The 13,260-nt window shown below is 36.2% G+C and overlaps 1 protein-coding gene across 1 annotated transcript; it reads right to left on the minus strand.

The window, feature by feature from the left end:
- Positions 1-1,252: 1,252 nt before the first annotated feature.
- On the minus strand, positions 1,253-12,178 carry IBSP (integrin binding sialoprotein). The gene is made up of 6 exons (XM_061164765.1): positions 12,125-12,178; positions 11,980-12,030; positions 11,807-11,884; positions 7,458-7,523; positions 2,339-2,512; positions 1,253-1,765 (listed from the first exon to the last, which is right to left on the minus strand). Exons 1-6 carry the CDS (start codon positions 12,176-12,178, stop codon positions 1,253-1,255), a joined length of 936 nt encoding a protein of 311 aa, XP_061020748.1.
- Positions 12,179-13,260: the final 1,082 nt, after the last annotated feature.

Raw genomic sequence — 13,260 nt, forward strand, 5'->3', positions numbered from 1 at the left:
CAGTCCATGGGGTCGCAAATAGTTGAACAATACTGAGTGACTGAACAACAATAAAGATATGTATATATATGTGTGTGTATATATATGTATATATATATACACACACATATGAAGGTAGGCACACAGAAATAGAGATAAATGTGGCAAAATGTTAACCATTGGTGAATCTAGGTGCTCATGTACTAGTTACCCAACCTTTCTGAAGGCTTGGTTTTTTTCATAATAAAAAATTAGGAGATGATGGGTTGATGTATGTGTAAGAGTTTTCTACCTCATCCCACCCCTACCCTACCTAAAACCAAATCAAATAGGTATGGGGTTGCCAGATGTAACACAGGACATTCAATTAAACTTAAATTTCAAATAATAAATCATTCATTTAGTACAAATATGTCCCAAATAGTTCATAAAGGCCAAATATTGCATGGCACATACTTAAACTAATGAGTTACTCATTATTTATCTGAAATTCAAATTTAACTAGGTATCCTACATTTTTATTCATAAAATCTGGCAAGTCTAATAAAAGCTATTTATCATGATATACATGGCTGAGCCTGCCCACAAGCATGTCAAAATCTTAGTCGAGTTAATTTATCCATGAGAAAATGTCTATAGTCTCTCTGAGTTTTAAACCATAGTAGAAATAAACTTTTGTTCTTTAGCTGAATTGTTCTCCCTCTGGTCTCACCTTTTCCCATCCTGAATTTTTTCTTCATAATTATAACACATCTGAAGGGTTGCATTTTTATTTGTGATAAAATCCATAGATACAATATACATACAGGTCACATAAAAATACATGACAATGATAATTAAACCTAATATACAGTGACAGGTAGTGTGATTAAAAAACTGCACATTTATTGTATACAGTGTCACTAATGTTAGTGAATCTAATCTCTTCAAAGAAGCAGCTCTTGCACAGAATATGTTTTAGCAGTTAGTGGAAACACATTAAAATTACTATTTATAGGACTACAACATCAAAATACTCAGTCACATACTATCTCATGCATTGGTTTACTACTTGATGAATGGCCCTGATTTACGACCTTTCAATAATATACTAGGGAAAAGCAATAAGAAGCCCATTACTTGCAGAAGCAATTACAGAAAACCACTTTGGAACAGTAGCACCATTCCATATTATAAAATGCACATTTATTATATTGCACCTTCCTGAGTTGAACTTTGAAAAGGGTAGCCACACAAAATCCCAGAATAGGTGAACTCATCCCAGTCTGGGCCTTCACTGGTGGCTGTAGTAATCTTGACCATCATAGCTGTCATAGCCACGCCCTTTATAGTAGCTATACTCATCCTCATAGGCTCGATAACTGTCCCCACGAGGATCTCCATTCTCACTTTCATAGATTTCATACCCATTGTCATACTCATTGGTGCCTGTTTGTTCATACTCCCCAGGGGTGGTGGTTTTCCCAAACAGTGGTGGGGTGGTCCCATAGACCTCCTGGGGTGGGGTTGTAGATTTAAACCCACCATTTGGAGAAATAGTGGTCTCTCCAGCCACTGCGGTTCCTTCTGTATTGGCTTCAGTGACACTTTCCTCTTCGCCTTCTTCCTCTCCATTATCCCCACCACTGCTGCCATGGCCATTGTCTACCTCTGTACTGTTGCTGCTGGTGCCATTTATGCCTTGCTCATTGTCATCCACTTCTGCCTCATTTTCTTCCTCTTCTTCTTCCTCTTCTTCTTCATCACTCTCATCCTCTTTTGTAGCCTTCTTTCCTGTAGCCCCAGCCTATAAGGAAAAGTTTGAAAGAATTCAAATCTAGACGTGAAAAACATAAAACTTAAGGCCATTGTTCCATCCAACACAAGCTTTCTGTACTGACATTATTGTACTACATGCAATTTTGAATTGAAACCAGTTTAACTTACAAAAGAACCTGGTGGAGGTTTTAAATTCAGAATTAGTACCTTTGTCATTGGATGCTAATGGAAAAAAAGCCACTTGATAAATAAGTCTTTCCTGTGGGAGATGCTTTCTATAACTTTGCTACCTGCTTTCTCTGCCTTGGAAACCTCTTCCCAGAAATGCAGTGGTATCTCTCAGCACTTTTTATCCATTGCTAAGATGCTTGGCCTTTGTCTTCTGTGATAATGTTGAAAAGTCAGTGTAAAAACATGGGAAGAGATCTTGCCTAGGAAAAGATCTCTCCTTATTTATTTGTAAACAGGGATATTGTACCTGCTCTTACTTTTTCATCAAGTTAATGAAGAGAATATAAAATACTGTATGTATAGTGTCAGGATAACCTCGGACTTCAGTAAAGAAAGGAAAGCAGATTGAACATTTTGGAGGAATTGTTACCTTCTTGGGAAGCCGGATGGCAGCTAGACCTATGTCTCCAGTTCCAGGTGTAATCTCCTCTCCATAGCCAAGTGTGGTAGTGGAAAGGGTGGCATTCTCAGCCTCTGATTCTTCATCTTCATTTTCGTCAGAATCTTCATTCCCTCCATTGTTTCCTTCTTCATTTGAAGTCTCCTGTTGAAAATGTCCAGAGCAAGAAAAAATTATTTTAACTGAAAGATAACTGAAGATTTGTTGGAGTCATGAACCATTATTGCGAAAATAACAATGGTCGATGGTTTCCCTCAGCCATCTTGTCTCCCAGTGTTGACAACTCGGCTTCCTCTTATGCCAGCTGCAGTTCTCACTTCTTGGAATTCAAAGTATTTTTACCCGATTTACCTCATTATGGTGTGTTTTAGATATTTCTATATTCTATTTAATCAATTCAAAAATATTAATGTAATAATTTCAGCACATCTGACTATATGGTATCATAGCATATATAGCTTAGGCTCCAGTGTTCTTGCCTGAAGAATCCCAGGGATGGCGGAGCCTGGTGGGCTGCCGGCTATGGGGTCGCACAGAGTTGGACATGACTGAAGCTACTTAGCAGCAGCAGCAGCTTGAAGTCTTATTAATAACTACTGTGACATGATAGTACATTAATTATTGTATTTGCTGACAAATAAGCTGAGAAATTTAGACTTATTTTCTTATTCCCTAGAGATGCCTTGTAAGGTAAGATTATTACTTATACTCTTTAGAAAAGGAAAGTAAGCTCAGATAAATTAAATAATTAACTAAAGTCTTACGGTGAGTGATGAAACTATATCTTTCTAACTAAAAGAAAAATTGAGCCCTTTTATTGTACCATGATGATTTTCCATGAGGAGGAGGATTTATGTGAATTGCCCACACTACACCTAGGATGTTTTTATTTTAAGGAATTTTCTTTTTTTATAGAACCCCCTCTCTTCAAACAAGTTAATTGCATCTCTTATGTACTATATAAAAAAAGAAGTGAATGTATTTCATTTACTTTCAAGAGTATTTAAAGAAAAAGAGATATATTAAATTCAAAATCCATCTGCTAACATATAAGCCAGTTCTGAGCTATGTGCAGTATTCAAAAGATTCCATGATTTTTCTGTGAAATGAAGAAACTAAACACTCCAATAAATTCTTACTAGTGTATTATGTTATTATAGGAAGATGTTTTCTAAAAATTACTACTCCTCTATGAATATTTTTATCATCTTCAATATTTTACTATTTTGTCTTTACTCCATGTTTTTAGGCAATAAACTGTTGACTGAGTTAATCTCCCAAAATAATTCATAGCTAGTATTGAAAGTCAGGAATTCATACATAGAGAATTTACTTAGTTTAAATTAGTAGTAGAAAAGTGAATTCATTTCAATGCATTTTTAAAGGGATTATATGTTAGGATAACTTTAACTAGGCATCTTATATTTTAAGACTTCAAAACAAACAAACAAAAGCCACATTTAGCTTTTCTTATTACAAAAATGATCTATGTCTGTTTCATCAGATTTGTAAATTTTACTGTTTCAATGAATGCTTGGGACTACTAGAGTTCACCTCAAAACAGTCACCAAGCTAACTTTGTCAAATATTCCACAAACGTCATACTGTTTATTTACTTTTTCATGTTTATATACTTTAGTCCAACAGACTAAACCTTTTAGGGGAGAAAGAGGAAAGCTCTTTTGGGTAAGAAAATATACAGATTGGGTCCTTCACACTTGTTTCACAAGTGAAAAAACTGAGGTCCAGTGGGACAAACGACTAGCACGAGGTCAAAGACATGGCATTTCATTAGCAGCAGGGTCGTGACCACAGACCCAGACTCCCAATTCGTAGGATTCTCTCTATTTTCCCCTACAACACCCTTTCTTTTTCTGGTACTTTAAGGTGGTTCTGCTGCAGTGACTTAAAAGGGAAAGTAGGTCAAACTTTTGATGGATGTATGTGTGTTAGTCGCTCTGTCATGTTCAACTCTTTGCAACCCCATGGACTATAGTCTGCCAGGCTCCTCTGTCCATGGAATTCTCCAGGCAAGAATATTGGAGTAGATAGCCATTCCCTTCTCCAGGGGATCTTCCTGACCCAGGGATCAGACCCAGGTCTCCTGCATTGCAGGTGAATTCTTTACCATCAGGGCCACCAGGGAAGCCCTAGACCTCAAATATCTTTTTGAATAGAAAAATTAACAGTCATTTGTACTTGAGTGTATTATTAACCCACTAGAATGGCTAAAATGGCTGAAAGAAACATGTTGATGAGAATGTAGAGCTGATGGAATGCTCCTGTAGGGATAGTGGGAGTTTACATTAGTATCTTGGCTGTGGAAGCTGTTGGTGGCGTCTCCTCAGGATGAACATATGCAGACCTTTCAACGTAGACATTTCATGTCTAGGTAGAGTGGTCTCCAGAAATGAATGCACATGTTCACCAGCAGGAGTGCTAGAACATTTACAGCGGCACTGTTTGGTCACAGCCCAAATCTGAAAACTCCTTAACTGCCCATCAACAGAAGGTTAGCACATTGTGATACACAGACATGATGAAACACTGATATTGAAAACAAATGACTTACAACTACAGAACCATATGGGTCAGTCTCTGAGGCTGAGAGTGAAAGAAGCTACATGTAAAAGCGTATATGCTGCATGATTCCATATATACATGTGTGTATGTGAATGAAACACAGCAAGAGCCAAAAACAATCTTTCTGATAGGAGTCATCATAGCATTTGCCCTTGGTGGGGTTGATTAATGAATGGAATGGAGCACAAAACACATGCTGCTTTTTCTATAGGTTCTGGGTAAGACTTAAAGTGTTCGATTTCTGAAATTTCAATCATCTACAGACTTACGATAATTGTGTTATGTATATTGAAAGTGAAAGTTGCTCAGTCGTGTCTGACTCTTTGCGACCCCATGGACTGTATAAGCCCATGGAATTCTCCAGGCCAGAGTGCTGGAGTGGGTAGCCTATCCCTTCTTCTTAACCCAGGGATAGAACCCAAGTCTCCCACATTGCAGGCCTGTTCTTTACCAGCTGAGCCACAACAGAAGCCAATGTGTCAATAAAACTTTAAAATGTGAGACTGGATAATTTAGGAGAGGGGAAAAAAATGTATGATCATGAAGTAGAAAATATGCCTAAGCACCTGATCCTGGGAATACAATTCTGGGGACTCTGTATTTAACCTAAATTGCCAGTGAAATTTTAGAGAAGAGATGGGGGAAAAAGAAGTTCTAAATTCTCTTCAGGACGGAAGACTACAAATTTTATGCATGCAGTGTTCCATTATCACGTTGAATGAATGGTCCTTGGAGCATTTATTCCTCTGAAGTTCTAAAACCAAACCACCAAATATTGACTGGGCACTGAATACATATAAGAATCTGAGCTGGGCAGCGTGAAGAGATGCAGAAGAAATTACAGCACTGTTCATCCTCAACCAGTGGTTATAACCTGTGGTCTCAAGGTCTTGGGTCTTGGGAGTTTGCAGATAAGTTCTGAGAGGACTAGAAATGTTCACAGACTGTTGGGAAAATATTGAGTAGGTGAGATTTCATGAGTCCTGAAGGACTCTTAATCTTCTTCCATCCCCAACCACCATTACAACAAATGAAGAACCATTGCCAAAAGGTATGCAATCCAATTGGGAAATCTAGCTGGTAAGGCAATGTTACAGTCACTGTACAGCAAACAGCTGTAGTTAAATGGATTACCCTAGCTTAGTTCTTGTGTAAGATTAGTATGTGGAACTCTGGGCAAAATTTTGTGGGATTTAATAGGTGGCATTTTTCCTGGTACTGGCTTGACATTCTTATAAGGTCTTCCTTTAAAAGCTGTTGGGTTAAATTATGGTACTGAAAATGTTATTTTATGGTTTAAAAAATTAAACTAATTATTTGTCACTTTTAAAGTTCCCATACCACTTTGTTTTCAGGATAGCAGACATTTATCCATGATCCGTTTTGGACTGTCATTGTCCCTTCATAAATAGCACCTAAGAATACCTGAATTTAGAAGGTTCCCAAACCAGTGGATAGCTATAATTGACTATCCAGGAAAATGTACCTAAATAGTAGTTTGCATGGGCAAGGATATTAGCTGTAAACATATTAGTACAATTTCTAGGTTATGTAGAATTTTAGCCATGAACTACACTAATTTGTAGTACTGTATAGGAAGATATTTCTACAGATCTTGAGTATTTGCATTTCTGCAAGGACATGAATTTTATTATTAGATGAAAAGACATGAAATTCCAATTAAAAAGAACAACCCTACTGTGTGAGTCAAGAAGGCAGATGAGGCACTTCCCTGGTGGTCCAGTGGTTAAGAATCTGCCTGCCAATTCAGGGGACACAGGTTCGATCCCTGGTCTGGGAGGATTCCACATGCCACAGGGCAACTAAGCCCATGGGCCACAACTACTGAGCTCACCACAACAAAATAAGCCACCACAATGAGAAACCCAAGCACTGCAACTAGAGTAACCCCACTCACAGCTAGAGAAAGCCTGCACACAGCAACAGAGATCCAGCACAACCATAAATAAATGAACATTAAAAAAGAAAGAAAGGCAGATGACACAATAACACTGTAGAGAATCTAAGACTAATTTTCTTATACTACCCACTCATCAAACTGAATTTTTAAAGTTCAGTCCTTATAAACAGTGCAATACATAAAACAAGTATTGCACTAAGTTTAGGATTATTATGTATTTATCTTTTACCATCACACTCTGTCCATCTATAAATGTAAATAATGCTTTCTTCCTTTTTTTCAGAATCAACATTTCTTCCACTTAAAATGGAGATACTTTTGTATTCATGTACCACTTAAGGTATATAAGTGTACCTGTAATAAGTGTATCCAAACTGTAATAGTGTTTTAAACAGGTCGTTTTAGTTAATTCTAATTTAAATAATACCCCCCTTCTCCAAAATAGAAGACTGGGGGCAGTTGGTAAGCTGGCAGTGGCTATTTGCTGAGTCTAAGCTACAGGAAACTAGTTTCCTATTTATTTATTTTGTGCTGTCTGGTTTGTTATGAAAAAAAAAAAAAAAAAAGACTGCAGAAATTCCTTACCTCTTCTTCCTCCTCCTCTTCTGAGCTATCACCATTTCCATTTTCTTCAGATGAGTCACTACTGCTCTAAAAAATATGTATACATGAATTCATACACATATGAATATATGTACATATGTATTTATTAGAACAGTTCTCAGCTACTGTGAGAAAGATATGAAGAGACTAGACATATACAAAACGAGGTTAGAGAAAAAGGTATATTTTACAGTGACCAAGATATGCTTTGAAATACTCCATTTTTAACTTCAAAAGCATTGACAATATGTTAAAACGTTTTGTGTGTAAAAACTAGAGCAATAAATGGCAGAATGACTTAGCTCTGAGAGAATGAGAGGATCATCTGGTCCAATTTTTTTATTTTACAGAGAAGGAATCTGAAGCTCACAATGGCTAAATTCTCCAACCAGTTCAAGGCAAATCTTAAGCTAAAACATAGATACCATTGTTTCATTTTGTTTATAAAATATGAATGAAATGATAATTCGAATTATTACAAAATATAAGTTGTGTTCTAAGTCGCTTCAGTCGTGTCCAACTCTGTGTGACCCTATGGACTGTAGCCCGCTGGGTTCCTCTGTCCATGGGATTCTCCAGGCAAGAATACTGGAGCGGGTAGCCAAGCCCTCCTCTAGGAGCTCTTCCCAACTTAGGTATCTAATCTGTGTCTCCTTTTCTTCAGCACTGCAGGCAGGTTCTTTATCAGTAGCACCACCTGGATGATTTTCTTAAATGATGAGCTCTCCTGGTGAATTTAAATTGACTTTGACTTGAAATTAAATTTGCATATAATTTTAGTGCCTTTTAATCTAATTAAAGTGAAGTCGCTCAGTTGTGTCCGACTCTTTGTGACCCCATGGACTATAGCCTACCAGGCTCCTCAGTCTATGGAATTTTCCAGGCAAGAGTACTGGAGTGGGTTGCTATTTCCTTTTCCAGGGGATCTTCCCAACCCAGGGATTGAACCTGGGCCTCCCACACTGCAGGCAGACACTTTACCGTCTGAGTCATCAGGGAAGCCCAATCTAATTAAAGCCATTCCTAAATTGAAGTGTGTGTATGTCTATAAAACTTTACGAGAGAAAAATTCATAGAAGAGATATAAGTTGTATAAGAAGATAAAATAATTTACCTATTTAGGAAATTTATGAGTACCATTTCTCTAAAAAGCTCAATATTGAATGAGAATAAATTAAACCAAGGAGTCTATATAAAAATAAAAGTTAATGAGCTTTGCTATGTTTTTTAAAATATTTATGTATATTTACAGTTCTTAGTTGTGGCATGCAGGGCCTAGTTCCCTGACCAGGGATTGAACCCAGGCCTCCTGCATTGGGAGTCCAGAGTCTTAGCCACTGGGCCAGAGAAGTTCCAACTTTGCTACTTTTTAAAAGGAAATGTTAATCCCAATTGAATTTTCCTTCTTTTTCCACAACCACTATTTATCCTTGGTATAAGTAAAAACCCAACATAAGATTCTATCATTTTCTGCCCTTCAAATTTATCTTTGATTCTGATGACTTGTGAAGTACTGTGGGTCTTAGAAAACTTAGCTATAGAAGAACCTTAGGGTGAGAGATCAGTTGAGGGAATATTTATGTCCCAGTACTGCTCAGGTCTCTGCCTGTTGGGCTCATTCTTCAGGTGGCCACGCCATACACCCAGGGAAAGGAATGCTGTCCCCTTGAGCCAAGAATAATCGTGGGTGGAAAAGAGAACAATTAGACTGACTCTTCCACTGCCATGACCTTAATGGCTGTGTCTTCCCTAGCCCAGAGGTGAAAAAAGCATAAGGTTCTATTGAAACTATTTCTGTTTGTTAGTTAAATTAAACAGAGAGAGGACAGCTTATTTGTGTAGTGTATTTTGTCTCAGCAGGAGTGGGTTTTTAATGTAATTAAGATTTATTTGATTTTCATACAACAGCAGGATAAAAATTCTATTCAAGTTCCCATAGACTATAAAGCAGGAAACTCAGGAACTTATCCAGGGACATAAAACAAGGTACAAAAATTTCATGGTCTAAAGGTGTTGAAATCATACTCAGTGGGAGTGTTTTAATCATTTTACAAGCTTCCTCACCCCTAGCTTTCATTCTACTTCAGCCACAATTAGTACCTACGTAAAGACAATTTTAAAACTGCTTTAAATGCCTTGAAGCCTCAGGATTTTTTTATTCTCCTTTCTTTCAGTTAGGCCTTATTACCAAGTTGTTACTAAGTCCTACAGATCCTTCTGGAAGTCTTTCATATACTCCTTCCAACCTCTATCCTTACTGGATTTTTTCAATTCCAGAAGACACATTCCAGGTGTTGTACTGATAATCAGAATCATAGCAAGAGAGGAAGTTGGAAATATGGGCAGTTTTCCCACGTCAAGTACTGTGATAACTGAGATGAGTCTGATAAAAGAAATATAAGATAAAGTCCTTGCTGTCTAAGAGTTCACACACTAATCAAATATTTTAATCATAAAAAAAAGTTTCCTCATTTAAAAACGCTTAGGGTATTAACCTTATTTATACTTCCATTTCTATAGCCAAGGAGATAAACTGCAATAGGCTGACAGCCTGGCAATCAATATATTTCATGCATATTGGTATTCTGGAAATGATTATATAAAAACAAAGATTCCATCTGAATATAACATGAATTTCAAAGCCAATGAAGCTTAATGATTTTGGGGGTGATAATCTGCATACTAAATACTTAATAGACTTAAGAAAATGAATAGTTAAGAGCTATGGAAGCATGTAAATAGACATGCAAGGAGAAACATCTTGGAAATCAAACTTTGTAAAGTGGAACAGTAGATCATCAATACTAGCTCAGACTGTTAGATTGTGAGATATATTTTATTGGATTCTATTTTATTTATTTAATTTAGTTTTTCTTTTTAAAAAAATTTTTGTTGGCATATAGTTGATTTACAATGTTGTGTTATGAATTCTATTTTATTTTTTTATTTTTTTTTATGAATTCTATTTTAAAACAACTCTCTTATTTACAAATTCTATATTGCTTGAGATAGACCTACCTGCATATAGTCTGTAGCAATTTTGAATATTAAAGATCTGCTTAAAAATCTGTGAAGTTTGGGTCTATCAATAAGGAAAAATATAATCTTTCCTAATATCTTTTCAGTGTGGACATTTGAATTGGACCACATGTGTATATCTGTAAAATTTTCTAGATAGGAATATCTCTAAGTATATGATATTTTAGAAAAGTTGAGGAAGGAGTCCAAAATTTGAATGTATTATCATTTCTATTTTGTTTAAGAAAGACAACAAAATTTCAAATGAGCACTGTTTTTTATGGGCAAACAAAAGAATGGAAGGCAATTCTGAAAACCCACAATGCTTGTATCAACTGTGCTCATATTTCTGCGGCTACACACATTCCCCATAATTATTATGGTGCTAGAAATACTTTAAAATGATCTTTTCCTATCATTGTATGAGTTAGAAATAGGTTAGCTCAACATATGGCAGGATGTTATGCCAAGCCACTGTGCTGAGGCATAGTTTTCAGCGTCCTGACTGCTTTTAGTGTCTCAGAAGTCCTGGGTCAGATGGTGCATAATTGGTGCCCTGAACCCAAACTGTATAGTAATAAAAATAGCACAGTGCTTGTTTGTTGTCTATTTAAAATCAGCACCACACCCTCTAGTTTTCAGAACCCTCTTCACAGGTAGTAACCCAGTATAAACAGAAACTCTTATTTTTAGTGGTTAGTTATTTTCTGTTTGTCTACAAATTTTAAGGATGTTTTGTTTTTCTCACAAGTTTTTTAGTTTGCTTCATGAATTTCTCTCTTTCCTTTGCATTCTTGAGCCATTCTTATTCTAGTGAGTTACACAGGTCAAAGGTTAAGAAAATCTTCAGCAATCCATAGATTATCAGGAATTTTGTAATGGTCTTTGTTGTTTATGAATTCATTTCCCCCTAAATTAAAGGACTCTACGTTATTGGATATAAAACAGCTATATGACAGTATTGAATCTACTAGAATATGGCAGTTAGTGGCTGCATCACTTAAATGTCAACAACTGATAACTCTGTCCACTTTGTCAGTGAATTAGTCAAAACACCTGAACTCAATCTTCTGTGGTGTTTGCTTTCATTATATCATTCTAGACTGGGCCCAAATGAGTTTATTCTATGTGAATGTATAGCTCTGCTTTATAAGAAAACTTGGGAATAAGCTTTATTATATTAAAAACAGACTGCTTTAGCAAGTGGTCTTTCTGGCTGAATTTCAGTGAGAGTTGAATTTAGGTATTTTGTAGTTAAATTCAATCCCCTTTCAATTATATAGAGTGAAAAAAAAATTAATGTTTATACTTACTTGAACTGCAAATCGTTTTAGAGCAGGATAAAAGTAGGCATGCTTATAAAGATAGTATCGGGGCCTGTACTTAAATACCTGCATGAACACAATAAATGATATATTCAAGTTTCATGTACAATAAATCTAGAGTCAGTGTAGTCGAACCAAGGAATCATGCGAAAATGAATTACCCCATTTTCTTCAGAATCCTCTAATTTGGCTCTTCGATGCAAATTTTTCATCTGTTTAAAAGAGCAATCAATTACTATATATCCTCTCTTTAATATCAAAAGACAAAAAATGGAAATAACTATAGGTTTTTAGTAAAGAACTTACTGAAAGAGCGCAGGCCATTCCCAAAATGCTGAGCAAAATTAAAACTGTCTTCATTTTGGTGATTGCTTCTGGAATTAATGAAGAGGTAAAGTTAATGAGGAAAACTAAGAAGTAGCTTTTCTTCACATACTAGGAGATGTATTTGTTTTCATTTTTTGTCCAATTAAAGTTTTGACTCACTAGGACCAAATTTCTGCTTTTGTTTTAAAATTGTTCCTTCTATGTAAGTGGTAGAAGATAGACTTTATCCATCTATTTGAATAATCATGAGTTCCATATTTGGTTTTAACCTATCTGATCTGACTTGTAAATGAAAATCCATTTTATCACTGCCAGAGTTTGAATGCTTAGTGTGTTTCACATTGGGGTGAGGAGATCTCGTGATACCATTGACATGGAACACCAGCTGGTGTAGTTATGTGACCTGTTTGTTTTGTTTATAATTAAAAACTAAGGAAAAAATTGAATACATTTGAATGATTACTTTTATGCCAGTTGTCCTACAGGCTCTTTCCAGCACCTATATAGCCTTTAAACTAAAAGTTTGTTTGTACTATGAAGACTGAGAGCCATTTTTCCATGGATATCTTAGAATACTTGAATTTTTATGTGTGTGAAAAATCCATGATATGTGAAATATTATTCTCACAGCATGTAGCACCCCAACATCCATGTTTAAGGATAAATACATGAGAAAAGTTATCAGAGTTCATCTTGGGATATCAGAGGCAATCTCCTCAAATTACATTGTTCTCCAGTTCCATTTAAGCTTATAATCACTGGTGTGGGAGATTGTTATGGAATGGACGTGGGCCTTTCCAGGGTCAGGATGATAGTCATGTCAGTTCTGTGGAGGAATAGAAGACGCAACTCTCAGAATAGGAGTAGTTTGTGAGCAGTCATGGGGTTTGCAGCCTTGCAAGGATCTCAGTTCCATATAGATTTCTCACAGGCAAAGGAGAGCAAACATGAAATCCTATCCTAATTTCATTCTGTTTGATAAAACCCTAATTTAATAAAAGTTGAACAAACTTAGCTGAAAGCCACCAACACACTTAACTGAGAGAGTTCTCCAGAGTGACAGCTTTGGCAATGTTTAAAAGCAGTATGTAATGGTGATCAGAATTTCCCCATAA

This window comes from Dama dama, chromosome 17 (genome assembly GCF_033118175.1).
Source record: "Dama dama isolate Ldn47 chromosome 17, ASM3311817v1, whole genome shotgun sequence".
NCBI lineage: Eukaryota > Metazoa > Chordata > Mammalia > Artiodactyla > Cervidae > Dama > Dama dama.

What these genes read in the sequence shown, in the direction of transcription:
- IBSP (XM_061164765.1), bottom strand. Translation starts at nt 12,178, where the DNA reads ATGAAGACAGTTTTAATTTTGCTCAGCATTTTGGGAATGGCCTGCGCT. An exon ending in TAAAACGATTTGCAGTTCAA is followed by an intron (nt 7,524 to 11,806) that starts GTAAGTATAAAC and finishes CATATTTTTTAG; the next exon opens with AGCAGTAGTGACTCATCTGA. An exon ending in AAGAGGAGGAGGAAGAAGAG is followed by an intron (nt 2,513 to 7,457) that starts GTAAGGAATTTC and finishes CATTTTCAACAG; the next exon opens with GAGACTTCAAATGAAGAAGG.